Source organism: Hemitrygon akajei, chromosome 7 (genome assembly GCF_048418815.1).
Source record: "Hemitrygon akajei chromosome 7, sHemAka1.3, whole genome shotgun sequence".
Taxonomy (NCBI): Eukaryota; Metazoa; Chordata; class Chondrichthyes; order Myliobatiformes; family Dasyatidae; genus Hemitrygon; species Hemitrygon akajei.
The window spans coordinates 103,769,139-103,786,652 of NC_133130.1; the positions used below are offsets into that span (position 1 = coordinate 103,769,139).

Below are 17,514 nucleotides of genomic sequence, written 5' to 3' on the forward strand. Positions count from 1 at the left end.
CCCTCCCCCCACCTTCTTTATAGGGCCCCTGACCCCTCCTTCTTTAGTCCTGATGAAGGGTCTCGACCCGAAACATTGACTGCTTCTTTCAACGGATGCTGCCGGACCTGCTGAGTTCATCCAGCTTTTTTGTACGTCTTGATTTGACCACAGCATCTGCAGAGTACTTTGTCTTTTACTTAGACTTGGCGAGTCCAAAACTGAGGGTACAGGTACAAGATAAGAGAAGTAAGATTTAAGATAACCGAGGAACAACTTCTTTACACAGAAGCTAGTGAGTACCTTGAATGAGCTGACGGAGGAAGTGGTTGAGGCAGGCACAGTTGCAGTGTTTAAGAGACATTTGGTTAGGTACATGGAGGGGAAGGCCTTGAAGTGTTATTGATTGAACATGGGCAATTGGAATGAGCAAGGAGAAAGCTGTGGTTGGTATAGACCAGTTGGGCTGTGTGATGTGGTCATTAAATGGGCAACATCTGCTTGTAACTGAATGTGTTGATTACTGGATTGCCTTTCTGAATTAACTTTTAAATATGTATTAGGACTCATAGTGTTAAAAAACACGCTCACGGGAATTGTACCATACAAACATTGTCACAAGAGTTAGAAAGTAAATTGGGGCAGTTTGTTCAACTACTTGTGTGCTTGAAGGTATTGCATTCTGCAGAAAAAAGCAATGTTTTAGCTTTTGTAGAACGACTGCTTCCTGTGATTTATTCATATGGCATTACTACTACTGGAGCACTATTGAATGCAAAAGTGGTGCACTGTATTTTCTTATGTTATGAATAAAGTTTATTTTTGAAATTAAAAAACAGGTATTATATAGTAGCAAATATCATAAGGAGTCATTGGGAGAGAGGGCCAGAAACTTGATAAAAGAGGAGGGGTTTAAGGAGCAATGCCAAAGCGCAGAAATGGGTAGGGAAATGGAGAGATTCAGGGAGGAAATTCCACGTACAAAGATGAGGTGAATGCACAGTCTTTTTCATCAAGAATCTAAGGGGCATAGATCAAGGGTGAGGAGGTAAGATTTAAAAGGAGCCTGAGACGTAATGTCTTCATGCAGAGGCTGATGTATATATGAAGCAAGCTAGAGAAAGTAGTTCAGGCAGGTACAGTAATAATACTTAAAAGACATTTGGATAAGTACCACTGTTCCCTCTAAGCTGTATGGATGCATGGCCACACAGTAACTGAAATGCTCCCATGCACATAGCCTTTGCTGCCGTACAGCTGGAATTTTCTTTTATATACTGTTGATATACTGTCGAAATGATTTTAATATAATTGTGAAATACCCTGTAATTAATTGTGTTATTGCATATAATCCATAAATTTTCTAAATAATACATTTACCACAACATTTTAGAGCTTCAACGTATTTACATTGTCAGTTTTCCAAGTTACAACACAGTTACAAATTGTAACAATAAACACGGAGTGGAAGTCCATTGCTAACAATCCACTGACACCATCTAATCCAATCATTTTATTTTTGCAATTGTGCCTGTCAGTTGTTTTAACTACCTGGCATCATTTACTTGTGTTGTAAGTTGAGGTTTGCATTCATTTGATGTGCATACTCCAAAAGAAAAACATTTATAGTGCCATTCAGTTTCAGGCCGCGTAAAAAATTTCCTGCTCAGAACAATGGTTGGTCCATGTAAAAAAACTAAGATGTAATGTTGATAAGTACACGTAAGGCCAAGCACAGGTAACTGGGACTAGTTCAGGGGGCACCAGGTATGGCATGGACAAGAAGGGTCTGTTTCCATGCTCCACTACTCTGTCACTGTACTGAGAGTGGGTCAATGGCAAGGTCTGGATTGGGGAGGACATGGGACTCTTGGGACTTCAGCGCTGGAGGAGGCTGTAGGAACAGCAAGAATGGAATTTGGCCTGTGAATGCAAATCTTAAGTTAGGACTTGTTATGTAGTTGATGTGCAGTACAAGAGCTAGATGGCGTGATGACAAGAAAAGTAAGAGTGAGTTACGAAACACGATCTCTATCTGATAACATAAATTAGTATGCTTTGAAAATCTCAAAATTTAAAAAAATATATTTTGCATTGTGTTTCCATAACTTTCTGATACTGCTTTGCCCGCATTTGCAAACTCTCTATATTTCTCTAGTCCTATCCTGGGTCTTTCCTCAAGTATTTCATTTCTTAATGTTCACTGGCAATAAAGAATTGGAATTAGTATTGGTTTATTATTGTCACATGCAACAGGATACAGCAAGAAGCTTGTCTTCCATATGGTTTATACTGATCAAATCATTACATAGTGCATTGAGCTACACACAGTAGCTACTTTATTAGGTACACCTATATACCTGCTTGTTAATGCAAATGTCTAATCAAACAATCATGTGGTAGCAATTCAATGCATAAAAGCATGCAGACATGGTCAAGAGGTTGAGTTGTTCTTCAGAGCAAACTTCAGAATGAGGAAGAAATGTGATTGCATTGACTTTGTCCATGGAATGATTGTTGGTGCCAGATGGGGTGGTTTGAGTATCTCAGAAACAGCTGATCTCCTGGGATTTTCATACACAACAGTCTTCGGAGTTTATAGAGAATGGAGCAAAGAAAAAGTAAAAACATACAGTGAGTGGTATACCTTGTTAATGAGAGAGGTCAGAGAAGAATGGCCACACTGGTACAAGCTGACAGGAAGGTGAGAGTAACTCAAATAACCACACATTACAACAGTCATGTGCAGAAGAGCAACACATTGAATCTTGAAGTGGATGGGCTACAGCAGCAGAACATATACTCAGAGGCCACTTTATTAGGTACAGGTCAGTGCATAGAATAGGGTAAAATAATAACAATGCAAAATAAAGTGTAAAAACTACTGAAAAACTGTAGTGCAGTAAATGATAAAGTGCCACAAAGACCAAGCCCATAGCAGGAGGCTACACCATGGGCAGAGGGCAGTAAATACTGCAGCGATTGGGTGAAACGGAATTTGACTTCTGCAAAGGTAGGAACATACCAAGAATTCTTCACACTTGTGAAGGCATGAGAGGCTGCAGATACCAGAATCTGGAGCAGCAAACAATCTGCTGTTGGAACTCAGCATATTGTCACTCCATCACTCTCAGAGTTGCTGAATGGCGTGTTTGACTAAAGTGCAATTGGGATTATTTGCCACAAATTGGAGCACAAGCTGTACATATCCACACCTGATTAGCAGAGTTTCATATCTTTCGTTCGGCATGGACTAGAAGGGCTGAGATGGCCTGTTTCCGTGCTGTAATTGTTATATGGTTATATCTGTCATGAACTTCGTTCTGTAGCTGAGATGAAATAAAACAATTTACAGAGCATTAACTCAGGAGCTGTTGGAACCATTCACATCTCACTGTTCAGTATTACATGGTGGCTTGCAGTTTCTTCAAAATTGGCAGCAATATTATCTACATTTTGTTTTAGAAAAATAATTGACTGTTTTGGCCTCTATGATGCTGTACTTTGGATAAGATTTGTGCCGATATTGTTCCCAGAACTCTGGTAAAGACACCCACATCCCTTCATTTTCTGGAGGTCATAGACACATCTACATCTGTGTGTAACACTTGCAAGATGTGCGTCATCTGTGGTCAAGATTCTTTAATTGAGTTTGGTCCCACACGTCCACAGGCTGTTTACATTAATTAACACTGAAACATGTTATTTGACAGGCTAGATGAGTGCAGGCTGGATGCAGTTCGACATTCGGTAAGGAGAACTTGTGGAGGACAACATAGAACCAGATAGAGATTAAATCAACCAAAGACTTCTCACAGGCCTCTGATGAGCAGACAACTGTCCGGGAATAAAATGATGCCAGACCAGCGTATTGTTTCCGTGCTTCTGCCAAACAATGAACAACTTGAAGTCCTGGTTGGGGTGAGTAGAAATTTCTCTCTGGCCACAAAGAGCTTTATGCAAATAGACATTCTCTGTCATTATCATCATCTGAGATTTTGAAATGGCACACATCACAATAAATTGATTAATCACATAGAGACCAGAACTAGAAGTCACAAGACCACAGGCAGAATCAGGCCATTCAGCCCATCAAGTCTGCTTCACCATTCCATCGTGGCTGATCACAGATCTCACTCAACCCCATACACCTGCCTTCTCACCATATCCTTTGATGCCCCGACTGATCAGGAAATGATCAACATCTGTCTTAGATATACCCATGTCTGTGGCAGAGCAATCCACAGATTTTCACTACTCTCTGGCTCAAAGAATTCCTCCTTACCTCTGTTCTAAAAGGCTGCCGCCAGTTTTGAGGCTGTGCCTTCCAGTTCTGGATACCACTACCATAAGAAATGTCCTCTCCACATTCACTTTACCTAGTCTGTTCAACACTCAGTAGGTTTCAATGAGATCTCCCCACATTCTTCTAAATTCCAGTCAGTACAGGCACAAAGCTGCCAGACGCTCCTCATATGTTGACCCCTTCATTCCCAGATTAATCTTTGTGAACCTCCTCTGATCTCTGTCCAATGGGAACATATCCTTTCTGAGATGTGAGGCCCAAACTGTTGACAGTACTCCAAATGTGGCCTGACTAGTGTTTCATAAAGCCTCAGCATTATCTCCTTGTTTTTATATTCTATTCCCCTTGAAATAAATGACAACATTACATCTGCCTTCTTTGCCACAGACTCAACCTGTAAATTAACCTTCTGAGAGTCTTGAACGAGGACTCCTATATCCCTCTGCACCTCTGGTGTTTGAACCTTCTCCCCATTTAGATAATAGTCTGCACTATTGTTTCCTTTACCAAAATGCATTATCATACATTTCCCAACACTGAAGTCCTGCTGCAATCGCATTGCTTCCTCAGCACTATCTACCCCTCCACCTATCTTTGTATCATCTGCAGACTTTGCCAGAAAGCCATGAATTCCATTATCCAAATCATTGACAAACAATGTGAAAAGTAGAGGTCCCAATACTGACTCCCGAGGAACACCACTAGTCACTGGCAGCCAACCAGAAAAAGCCTCCTTTATTCCCACTTGCTACCTCCTGCCTGCCAGCCATTCCTCTATCCATGCCAGTATCTTTCCTGTAACGCCACAGGATTTTATCTTGTTATGCAATCTTGTGTGTAGCACCTTATCATCCACTGCCTCTCCTTTGTCCACCCTGCTTGTTACTTCCTTGAAGAAATCTTAACAGATTTGTCAGGCAAGATTTCCCTTCACAGATTTCCCATGCTGACTTCGATTAGTCTTCAAGTACCCTGAAAACTTATCCTTAAAAATAGACTCCAACACTGTCCCAACCACTGAGGTTAGGCTAACTGGCCTATAATTTCCTTCCTTTTGCCTCCCTCCCTTCTTAAAGAGTGGAGTGACTTTTTCAATCTTCCAATCCTCTGGGACCATGCCAGAATCAAGTGATTCTTGAAAGATCATGGTCAATGCATCTGTTATCTCTTCAGCAGCCTCTCTCAGGACTCTGGGATGTAGTCCATCTTGTCCAGGTGACTTATCCACCTTAAGACCTTTGAGTTTGCCTAGCACTTTTTCCTTTGTAATAGCAATGACACTCACTCCTGCTCCCTGATACTCACAGATCTCAGGCACGCTGCTAAAGTCTTCCACAGTGATTATTGATGCAAAGTACTTATAAAGTTCATCTGCCATTTCTTTGTCCCCCATTAATTACTACCTCACCAGCATAATTTTCCAGTGCTCCAATATCAACCCTCAGCTTCCCTTTACTCTTTACATAACTGAAAAAACTTTTGATGTCCTGCTTTATATTATTGGCTAGTTTGCCCTCATATTTCATCTTTTCCCTTATAGCTTTTGGTGGATTTTAAAAGCTTCCCAATCATCCAACGTCCCACTCCCTTTTGCTGCCTTATATGCCATTTCCTTGGCTTTTCATGGGTTAATGGTGAAAGGTGAAATGTTTTCGGGGAACATTAGTTAGCCAATTAACTTCGCCACTTGCAAAGGTTAACTATTACATAATTAATTTGTATCAGGCTAAAAGCAAAGCAAACATGATTTGGAGTGGCTTGTACAGCCTCTCAAGCCTGCTCTAACTTTTAGGGAGATCATAAATGAACCTTAATGTCAACTGCTTTTTCTTCTGGAATGCTTTGGTGCAAAGACTTGACAGTCTTGAATACGTACAGACACCGAGCATTGTGTCCAATCATTCACAATCCTTTGCTTCCCAGCTCAGTCCTAAACTGTAAATCCCTTATCCAGAAAATACCACTCTTAATTGCAGGGTAAATGACTTCTCTGAGTTACCTAGTCAATGCCTCTGAGAAGTTAGTGCTGTTCATTGAGAGAACGCCTGCCAGTATAGTCTCAATCTCCTCTCCTAACAATATCACCAAGGATCCCACCCGCCCCTGTCAGGGAAGAGGCTATGCAGCATCGATACCAGGACCACCAGACTCAAAAGCAGTTATTTGCCACAAGCCGTCAGGCTGATTAACATCTCCCGTTAACCCATCCCATCACACTCCCCACCACCACTACTTTATCATTTTCTGTCAGTCACCTTAAGCACAGACACTCCTGTGCCTAGAGTCACTTTATGTACAGTCAGTCAGTCCATGTAATTGCATTGATAATTATTATGTTTATTGTATCTGTGTCCTTTATGCTTATTATACTTTTATGCTGCATTGGATCTGGACTAACAATTATTTTCTTGTGTACTGGAGATCGACAAAAAAGGGCAGCCTAGTGGTTAGCACAACGTTTTACTGTAGAGCAACCCAGGTTCAATTCCTGTCACTGCCAGTAAGGAGTTTGTATGTTCTCCCCATGACTGCGTGGGTTTTCTCTGGTTTCCTCCCACAGTCCAAAGACGTACCGGTTGGTAGGTTAATTGGTCATTGTAAATTGTCCTGTGATTAGGTTAGGGTTAAATTGGGGTGGGGAGGGGGGAAGGTTGCTAGGCAGTCTGACTTGAAGGGCAGAAATGGCCTATTCAACACTATCTCAATAAATAAAATAATAACATTTTTTAAAAAGCAGCCCAGATCTTGATCTTGATCTAAGAATATTCTTTCAGCTCAGGGAATCCTCAGAGCACACCAGCCAAAGGAAGTATGTAGTGTTAACTTATTCCAGCTGCAACCTTGTCCTGTTCCCCAGCTCTTTTGCAAATCAGGAGAACTTACTAGTTGCCTTTCAATTCCTTGTGTGCTTACAAGAATCCACAAATCTCTCTGAGCATGTAATAACTTGCTTAATCTGTAAATGATTTGCCTGCCCGTTGTCCTCTGTAATCTTGTCCTTTCGGTTTGATACTGATATGTATATATTATGCATCAAATGGTGTGAGCTCCCACAATAATTTCAAAGAGCTCTTTATTTATTTAGAACATGAAACATTACAGACCCTTCAGCCCACAATATTGTGCTGATCTTATAATCAACTCTAGTATCAATCTAACCCTTTCCTCCTACATATCCTTTCTTTTTTTTTCAATCATCTATATGTCTGACTAAGAGATTCTTACATGCTCCTAATGTATCTGCCTTTACCAGCACCCCTCCACGCACCCACCACTCTCTGTGTATCAGAATCAGGTTTAATATCACTGATGTATATTGTGAAATTTGTTGTTTTGTGGCAACTGTACATTGCAACACATATAAATTACAATAAGAAATAGATACATAAGTTAAATTAATTAATTAGTGCAAACAGAAAAGAAGAGAAAGTGAAGTAGTGTACATGGGTTCAAAGGCACAGAGGGAAAGAACACACCTCTGACACTTATACCTTGAAACTTCCCTGCAATCAGCTGAATATTATGCCCCCTCGTATCAACCATTTCTGCTCTGGAAAACAGTCGCTGGCTATGTTTGTTTGTTTGTTTATTTATTTAGTTCTTTATCTGTACCATACCATTATCACTCCAGGTCCAATTTCCCTGCAAATGTCTGTCAGTCTATATGTCTCAGAATCTTAGAGTCAAACAGCACAAAAAAGGCCCTTTGGCTGACAGAGGTAAGGTGGGTTCTGAGCTAGTTACATTCACCTGAATTTTGGCCTCTAAATCTTGCAACCTTTACTATCAAACATATGTTAAGTGATGGAAACAGGGCGTTTGGCCTGTCACAAACATTAAACATAGGCCTCCAAACCATCTATCTATGCAAGTGTCTCTACTGTGCCCACCTTAACTACTTGGCAGCTCACTCCAAGTATGCACCTCCCTGCAAAAACTGTACAACACCAGTGGTCGGGGTCCAATTGCCACCGCTGCCTGTAAGGAGTGAGTGTGTTCTCCCTGTGACTGCATGGCTTTCCCCTGGATAAGATAAAACTTACAAAAATACAACACGTACAAACAAGTTGGATGAACTCAGCAGGTCAGGCAACATCCGTTGAAATGAGCAGTCAACGTTTTGGGCCAACCTGCTGAGTTCATTCAGCCTGTTTGTACGTGTTGATTTGACCACAGCATCTGCAGTGTACTCTGTGTTTACAAAAATACAAAATGTGCATTAAAAAGTACTAGTGCAAAATACAGATGTGCAATGAAACCATGTACTTATATAGTTAAGGAGGAGGAGTTGTAGAGTCATATAGCCATGAGGAGAAAGGATCTCCTGTTGTGTTCAGTGGTGCACCTCTGTGGAATCAGTCTGTTATTAAAGGTGCTCCTCTGTGGGGTGAGAGGGATTGTCCATAATGCGCCATAGCTTCAAAGGTACATTTAATGTCAGAGAAACGTATGCATCCTGAAAAGCTTTCTCTTGCAACCATCCACGAAAATCAGAGGAGTGCCCTCAAAGGATGAATGACAGTTAAATGTTAGAACCCCAAAGTAACCCCCCCCCCCCAGCTTCCCTCCCTCCCACGCATAAGCGGCAGCAAGCAACGATCCCCCCCCCCCCCGGCAAAAAAAAGCATTGGCACCCACCACCGAGCACTCAAGTGTGAGCAAAGCAACAGTAAGGACACAGACTTGCAGTTACCCCAGAGGCTGCTTGTTCGACATACCACAGGCTCTCTCTCTCCCCCAATAAGAGAGAAAGAGGTGTCCCTGTTTCACAGCAAGAGGGGAGACATAACAAATAACTTACTGGTTTATGATGTTAAAAGTCAGTTGCGTTGCTTTTTCCGAGCGCTGTGCCCAAAGATCAGCGGCATCCTTCTCTCAAACACAACCACTAGGGAATCCAGTCCTACTACCTGAACAGAACCAGCCTCCCTGATGAGCTTATCGATCTTCTCGGCATCAGCTGCTCTCACCCTGCTGCCCCAGCAAACTGCAGTGTAGAATAGTATGCTGGCCACCACTTAGTTGTAGAAAATCTGCAGCATAGTACCACAGACGTTGAATGACCGGAGCCTCCTCTGAAAGTATGGTCGGTTTTGTCCCTTTTTGTGCAGAGCCCCTGGATTTTCACTCCAGTCCAGTTTATTGTCCAGATAAGTTCCCAGGTATTTGTAGTCCTGGACAACTTCCACATCCATTCCTTTGATGGAGGTGGGAATGCAGGGTGCTGTCACCTTCCTGAAGTCCACCACCAACTTCTTTGTCTTAGTGATGTTGAGCTGCAGGTGATTCAGCCCACACCACTCAACAAAGTTGTCCATCACTCTTCTGTACTCAGTCTCTTGACCCTGGCTGATACAGCCCACAACTGCTGAATCATTTGAAAACTTCTGCAGGTGGCAGGGCTCTAAGTTGCATCTGAAGTCCGAAGCGTAGACGGTGAACAGGAAGGGGGACAGGACAGTCTCCTGAGGTGCCCCTGTGCTGCTGACCACAGTATCTGATACACAGCTCTGCAATTTCACATCTGGTGGCCGTCTGGATAGGTAGTCTGTAATCCAGGACACTAGAGGACATCCACCTGCATCTCCGTGAGCTTTACTCCCTAGTAAAGCAGGTTATATGGTGTTAAGGGCACTGGAGAAATCAAAGAACATGATTCTCACAGTGCTGCCTGGTTCATTCAGATGGGTGTACGCCCATTGAAGCAGGAAGATAATGGTGTCCTCGACTCCAGTGTGTGCCTGGTAAGCAAAATGCAGGGTTGTATACATGTACAGTCAGATGACGATAAATCTGAACTTGAATATAATTTTGACTGGAATGTAAAGATTCAAAATAGTTTAAAGTGCAAGAAATAGCAATCTTCACTGAAGCAGAGTAAAGACTTGACTATAGGGGGTCTAGACAGGGTAAACCAAGAGCAATGAATTAGAGATTAGCTTTATTTTCCACTTGTATATGAGACATTGATACATACAGTGAAATCTGTTGTTTGCGTTGATGACCAGCACAGATCAAGGATGTGCTGGGGGCTAGTGTTACCGTGCCTCCAGCATCAACATAGCATGCCCAAACTTATTAACCTTGCATCTCTGGAATGTGGGAGGAAAACAAATCACCCAGAGAAACTCATACAGTCACGGGGAGAACATGCAAACCCCTTACAGACAGACATCGGTGGGGATTGAAACTCTACCACCCGCTACAAGGGTCTAAAGATTTACATTAATTGGATGGGGTTTGATGGAAGTTACAAATTGTTGCCTGGAAGGGTGGTTGAGGCAGAAGACTTCACCACATTTAAAAAGTACTGGGAAGAGGGGTTGGCGAGCTGTAAGCTGCAGGTCCCTAGACCAAGCTGGGAAAGGGAAACCAAATGAGCTGTGGCTTTGACCAGTCCAGGCACGATGGGACAAATTCCCACCTCAGTGGAACTCTCCTCTCACTGTCTGCTTCCCTCAGGCAAGGCAAGGAATAAATAGGTTGATTCAATACCATTCTGCTCCTTAATTACTGAATCTAAGGATCACAGCTGTTCAGACAAGGGGCTGCCAAATAATACACACACATTTTTCCAGTCCTGATGAAGGATCTTGGCCCAAAATGTCGACTGTACTCTTTTCCACAGATGCTGCCTGGCCTGATGAGGTCCTCCAGCATTTAGTGTGTGTGTGGCTTGGATTTCCAGCATTTGCAGATCTTCTCATCTTTGAGCCAAACAATACAGTTTTGTTTTATCACCCAAGTTCACTGCACCAAATTTCAATGTAAAAATTATCAGATTCATTACTTATTATCATTAATTCTTGACTAGCAATTCATTCACTTGTTTCAAATCCATCAGTAAATTCCATTCCAGTTTTAATTTTAATAGCATGATTTAAACATTTCCCCATGAAAGATAATAGTGTAGTGATTCAGATTTCCTCGTTAATGTTTAATAGTAGAAACAAAGACAGCAGAGGGGAAGAGTCTCCCGGTGTATCCTTCTTGTCAAAATCACCCCATTGCTCCCGCCCCTGCTGCACTTGTTCCTTTACACTGCCTTCAGTTTGGAAAGTTAAAACAGGGCAAAAACTTATACAGTAAATCACGGGGCCCTGGGGGATGTTGTGGAACAGTGAGACATTCAAGCACGTTTTTACTTGAAAGTGGTGACACAGATAGACAGGGTGGTAAAGAAGGTGGAACAAAGATTAACCTAGACAGGGTGCAGAAAACATTCACAAGGATGTTGCTGGTACTGGAGAGCTTGAGTTATCAGGAGAGACTGAATAGGCTAGGACTATTTTCTATGGAACAAAGGAGATTAACAGAGTTTATAAAATCATGAAAGTTATAAATAAAGTGGATTCTTAGCATGCGCAAGTGTAAAACTGAGGTGGTGGTAAGTGTAAGGACTCCAGAGAAAGTGATGTAGGTGGGTACAGTTATGTTTAAAAGACATTTGGACAGCTCATAGATATGAAAGCTTTAAATTAGGGGTTTCCAACCTTTTTTTATGCCATGGACCAATACTATTAAGCAAAAGGCCTGTGGACCCCAGGGTGGGAAGCCCTGCTTTAGAGGGATATAGGCCAATAGGACGAGCTCACGAAGGCTCCTTGGTCGGCATGGACAAGTTTGGCTGTAGGACCGGTTTCCATACTGTATATCTCTTATGACTTCAATTCATTTGTAATCAAATAATGTTACTCTATATTTAACAATCTTCAGGTACATTTATGGTATCCATGAAATTTCAATATTTAACACAGACACAAGAGTTTCTGCAGATGCTGAAAATTTTGAGCAACACACACAAAATAAGACCATATGGATCAAAATAGGCCATTTCGCCCATTGAGTCTGCACCATCATTTGATCATGGCTGAGTTATTATCCTTGTCAGCTCCATTCTCCTTCCTTCTTCTCATAACATTTGATGCCCTTACTAATCAAGATAATAAGACATGGGAGCAGAATTAGGCCATTTGGCCCATCAAGTATGATCTGCCATTTGATCCTGTCAGACTTATTGCTCTCAACCCCATTTTCCTGCCTTCTCCCCATAACCGTTGATGCCCTGACTAATCAAGAACCTATCAACTGAGGTTTTCTCAGTTGCTCTGTGCATTTTCTATTATTATTACTTTAAACATGAATCAGGCAGCATAGGATACTTGTTTGAAATGTTCAGAATCAGAATCAGGTTTAATACCACCAGCATATGTCACAGAGTCATGGAGAAGTACAGTACGGAGACAGGCCCTTTGGCCCATCTAGTCCATGCCAAAACATTTAAATTGCCAATTCCCATCGACCGGCACCTGGCCCATAGCCATCCATACATCTCCCAACTATGTTGTGAAATTTATTGTTTTGTAGCAGCAGTATATTGCAATACATGATAATAAAATCTATAAATTACAGTAAGAAATACTATAAATGTTAAAAAAATATGTAGTACAAAAGAGAGAAGGAAGTATAGTGAGGAAGTGTTCATGGATTCATTGTCCATTCAGAGGGGAAGAAGCTGTTCTGTAAGGTTGAGTGTGTGCCTTCATGCTCCTGTACCTCCTCCCTGATGGTAGCAGTGAGTAGAGGGCATGTCCTGGGTGATTTGGGTCATTGGGTCGTTAAGGATGATGCTTCCTTTTTAAGGCTTTGCCTTTTGAAAGTGTTCTGGATGCTGGGGAAGTTAGTACCTGTGATATAGCTGCTTGAGTTTACAACTTTCTGCAGTCTTTTCTGATCCTTTGTAGTGCCCCCCCCCCCCCCGAATACCAGATGGTGATACAACCAGTTAGAATGCTCGCTGTGGCACATCTGTAGTAATTTGCGTCTTTGGTAACAAAACCAATTGTCCTCAAACTCCTAATGAAATATAACTGTTCTTGTGCCAGAGATGCTAACACCCAGGAACTTGATACTGCTTACCCTTTGAACTGCTGAATGTTGTGTTGTGCCTTCCTTTTTCTGACTTGTTTCTTTATTTACAGGTAAAAGATACAGTTCAACAACTCTACAATCAAGTTTGTGACATACTAAAGATCCGAGATGATCACTTCTTGGGACTGAGTGTGGTACAGAGTAAGTTGCAATAGTGTTAGCCTTTGTTTTGTGAGAAGACTTCCAGTGAAAGGGGTAGCTAAGTGATGGTTCTTGTCAAACCATATAACCATATGACAATTACAGCAGGGAAACAGGTCATCTCGAAACACTTTATCTTAAATAACTTTGTAGAGAAGCATGTGTGTGAAACTTCCATTTTGAAGATTAACGATTAGCTTTGTCACATGTACATTGAAAAATGTGTCATTTACCTCAACGACCAACATAGTCTAAGGATGTGAGGGTGCAGCTGACAAGTATCGCCACCTTTCTGGCACCAACACAGCTTGCCCACCACTAACCTGTACGTCTTTGGAAACTGGGAGGAAACCCATGAAATTGGAAGGACCTGGGGAGAATGTACAAACTTCCTGCAGACAGGGCGGGAATTGAATCCTGATTGTTGGTGCTGTTAAGCATTATGCTATCTGCTATGCAACCTTTGACCTCTACAATACTCTTAAGCAAGAAGAAAAATGAAGTGTTCAGGTAGAATTGGGATTCACCTTATCTTAACGTAAAATGTCTTTTCATTTTCTTTTCAGTTAAGAGGAGAAATTTCTTTAGTTAGAGGGTAGTGAATCTGTCGAATCTGTTGCTACAGTTGTAGAGGCCAAGTCATTGGGTATATTTAAGACAGAGGTTGATAGGTTCTTGATTAGTCAGGGCATCAAAGGCTACGGGGAGAGGGCTGGAGAATGGGGTTGAGAGGGATAATAAATCAGCCATGGACGAATGGCGGAGCAGACTCATTGGACTAAATGGCCTAATTCTTGGGACTTATGGCTTTATGGTCTTCTGTGCATTATGGTTCCATTAGCAATGAAATCTTTAAAATTCTCCTGGGCAAACGACACTGTCACTGTCTCTGGGTCACTATTATCTAACAGATTAATGAGCCAGCCACATGTACAGACTAGGGATAAAAGAGCAGGTAAGAATCCTATGGTAAGTGATTCGCTCGTTGACATGTCAAACCTTTCTACCAACGACAAGGCACAACTCCAGAACTACGTAGGAATGCTGTCCACTTGCCTCGACCAGTGTAAATCAACACTATCCAGGATAAAACAGCCTGTTGCATTGCCCAAAACATGCTTTTCCTTCACAGCAATGCAATGATGCATCTCCAAATGCACTGCACTTACTCACCTGGGTTATTTCAGTAGCGTCTTCCAAACCAATGGTTTCTGTGAGAGGGCAAATGCTGGGGTGGTGTACAGAAATACTACTATCTTGTCAGCACAATTGCTTTGCAGAACCAGCTTTCACCGACTGGGGTTCAAGGTAAGGAGTTTGTATGTTCTCCTGTGACCACGTGGGTTTCCTCCAGGTGTGCCAGTTTCTTCTCACAGTCCAAAATGTATGGTTAGTGTTGGTGAGTTGTGGGCATGCTGTGTTGGCACTGGAAGCGTGGTGACACTTGTGGGGTGCCCAGCACAACCCCAGCTGATTTGATTTAACACAACACTGCATTTCACTGTATGTTTCAATGCACAAGTGATAAATGAAAGCTGAATCTCTTTAATCTTTATCTTGGTTTGGAAATATATCAACACTTCATAATTGCAGGGTTGAAATTCAGGAACTTCCTTGACAACAGAACTGTGCGAGTACATTGACTGCAAAGACCGCAGTGGTTTAAGAAAATGTCTCCCCACATCTTTTCACAGGGATAGTAAGAAATGTCGGTTAAACTTCCAGATCTCAGAGGAATTCAGAATGCAAAGAAATGAAAAGAATGGCTCTCTGTGCATCAACATTCTGATCAGTTTGTGGTTTATTAGTTTGTTGATATTTGCCAATGAAATATGCTGTTCAAATTGAATGCCTTCATTAACATATTGATGATTCCACCTCATATTGTAGGGTCATGTGATGAAGCCCCATGTCATCAGCAAGATTATGCTTATAGTGCAAAGGTTAAAGTTTAAAGTTTGTCACGTGTATACTGTATGTACCATTTGTGTGAGCATTGTACTGGGGGCAGTCTGCAAGTGTCACCACTCTTCCAACTCTTAACATAACATGGCCACAGCTCACTAATCCTAACCTGAATGTCTTCAGGATGTGGGAGGAATGGAGACTCAGTCAGTCATGGAGAGAAATGTCCAAAGTCCTCACAGACAGTGGTGGGAATTGAACTCCAATCTTACAGTTGCTATGGTAGAGTTGTGCTAACTGCTATGCTTTTAGTAAAGTAAAAGGAAGTTTAGGACAGTAAAGTGTCTATAAGGATGAATATTTACCACTTGACTCAAGAACAGGGTCATAATTCAAAAGTGCTAGGTAAAGGAAACAGATGATGTGAGTAAAAATTGTTTAATACACAGAGAGGTTATAATCTGGGAATCATCGTGTGTAAGGGTCACAGAAACAGTCAGTCAGGATTTTCAAAAGAAAATTAGTGGGATAATTGAGTAAAAATAACTTGTAGGTTCTGTAGAAAGAGCAGAGGAGTGGAACTAAATGGCATCCTTTACAATCAGAATCAGATTTGGGTTTAATATCACCGGCATATGTTGGGAAATTTGTTAACTCTGAGGCAGCAGTACAATACAATACATAAGACCTACGAGCATTATTAGGCTGTTCAGCCCATCGAGTCTGCTCCACTATTCCACCATGGCCTATCCCAGATCTCACTCAACCCCATACACCTGCCTTTTTCCCATAACCTTTGATGCCCCGACCAATCAGGAAACTATCAACTTTCGCTTTAAATATAGCCATGGACTTGGCCTCCTTAGCTGTCTGTGGCAGGGCATTCCACACAAAATTATAAAGAGGAAAAAATCTGTGAATTACAGTAAGTAAATATATATATTAAATCAGCAGTGCAAAAAGATATAAAAAAGTAGTGAGGTAGTTTTCATGGGTTCAATGTCCATTCAGAGATCGGATAGCAGAGGGGAAAGAAGCTGTTCCTGAATCACTACTGAGTGTGTGCCTTTAGGCTGCTGTACCTCCTTCCCGATGGTAGCAGTGAGTAGAGGGCATGCCCTGACAGCACAGACACAGTACTATCTGAAACCGCATAACTCAGAGTGAAATGCAGGTCATATTTTCCATTGATTTTGTTATAAATAATCTACAGTAAACTACTCTAAAAGTGAATAACTAATCACTAAATCCATGTTTTTTAGACAATGAACACATTTTCATGGACTTGGAGCAGAAGCTAAACAAATATTTTCCCAAGGAATGGAAGAAAGAAACAAGCAAAGTAAGTCTTATTTACTTTCTGATACATTCTTGGCAACAAATGTTCAAGCATTTCAGGTGTCCTAGTGTACAATCCTTCATTGTTCATTTTATAAAATAACAGATCTACAAATATGCCTTTGCACGTGACTTTGAGTGTGTGTGTGTGTGTATTGGTGAGACCCGACATAGCTTGGGAGACCGCTTCGCCGAGCACCTATGCTCCATCCACTTCATTATGTACCTCTAGGTCAGGGGTTCTTAACCTTTTCTATGTCATGGACCCCTTTGGCAGTCTGGTGAAGACTATGGACTCTTCTCAGAATACTGTATTTAAATATAGAAAATGTAATTCATGGGATTACAGAAGTAACAAAGTCACAGGGACTGCTGATACTACTGTGGTTTGTTGCCTATGGTCATCAGTGAAAGAAATGCTAAATTTCAGTTTGAGGTTAGTGAAAATAAAGATGTAATTTTTTCCCATCCAAGTTCATGGACCTCTTGGAGTCTATCACAGACCCCCGAGGATCCGTGGACCCCAAGTTAAGAACCTCTGCCCCAGAGTTCACAGAGAATGATGTGAAAAACAAAATATATCCAGTGGGTGACAGTTTGGTGAGCAAAAACAACTTGTAATGAGAGGGGTCAGAGAAGAACGACCAGACTGGTTCAAGGTAACAGGAAGGCAATAGTAACTCAAATAACCACCGTTGTAACAGTGCTGTGTAGAAGAGTATCTCAAATCTTGAAGTGGATGGGCTACAGCAACAAAAGACCATAAACATGCACTCAGTGGCTACTTTACCAGGTGCACAAGGTAATAATAAAGTGGCCACTGAGTGTATTCTTCACTTTGACAACACCTTTGATTATGTACACAGTGATCCTCCCATTCTGACTGAATCTCACCACTCATATCACAAAGATTG

General features: G+C 41.6%; 1 protein-coding gene across 5 annotated transcripts in view; it reads left to right on the forward strand.

The window, feature by feature from the left end:
* The window catches only part of LOC140730755 (FERM domain-containing protein 6-like), an 86,053-nt gene that overhangs the window by 30,512 nt on the left and 38,027 nt on the right, over window positions 1–17,514 (forward strand). For all 5 annotated transcript variants that reach the window (XM_073051603.1, XM_073051606.1, XM_073051608.1 and 2 more), the window contains exons 2-4: window positions 3,693–3,900; window positions 13,267–13,357; window positions 16,525–16,604. In XM_073051603.1, the coding sequence (XP_072907704.1) occupies window positions 3,805–3,900; window positions 13,267–13,357; window positions 16,525–16,604 (267 nt within the window). In that variant the 5' untranslated portion in view covers window positions 3,693–3,804. The remainder of the gene's footprint in view (window positions 1–3,692; window positions 3,901–13,266; window positions 13,358–16,524; window positions 16,605–17,514) is intronic.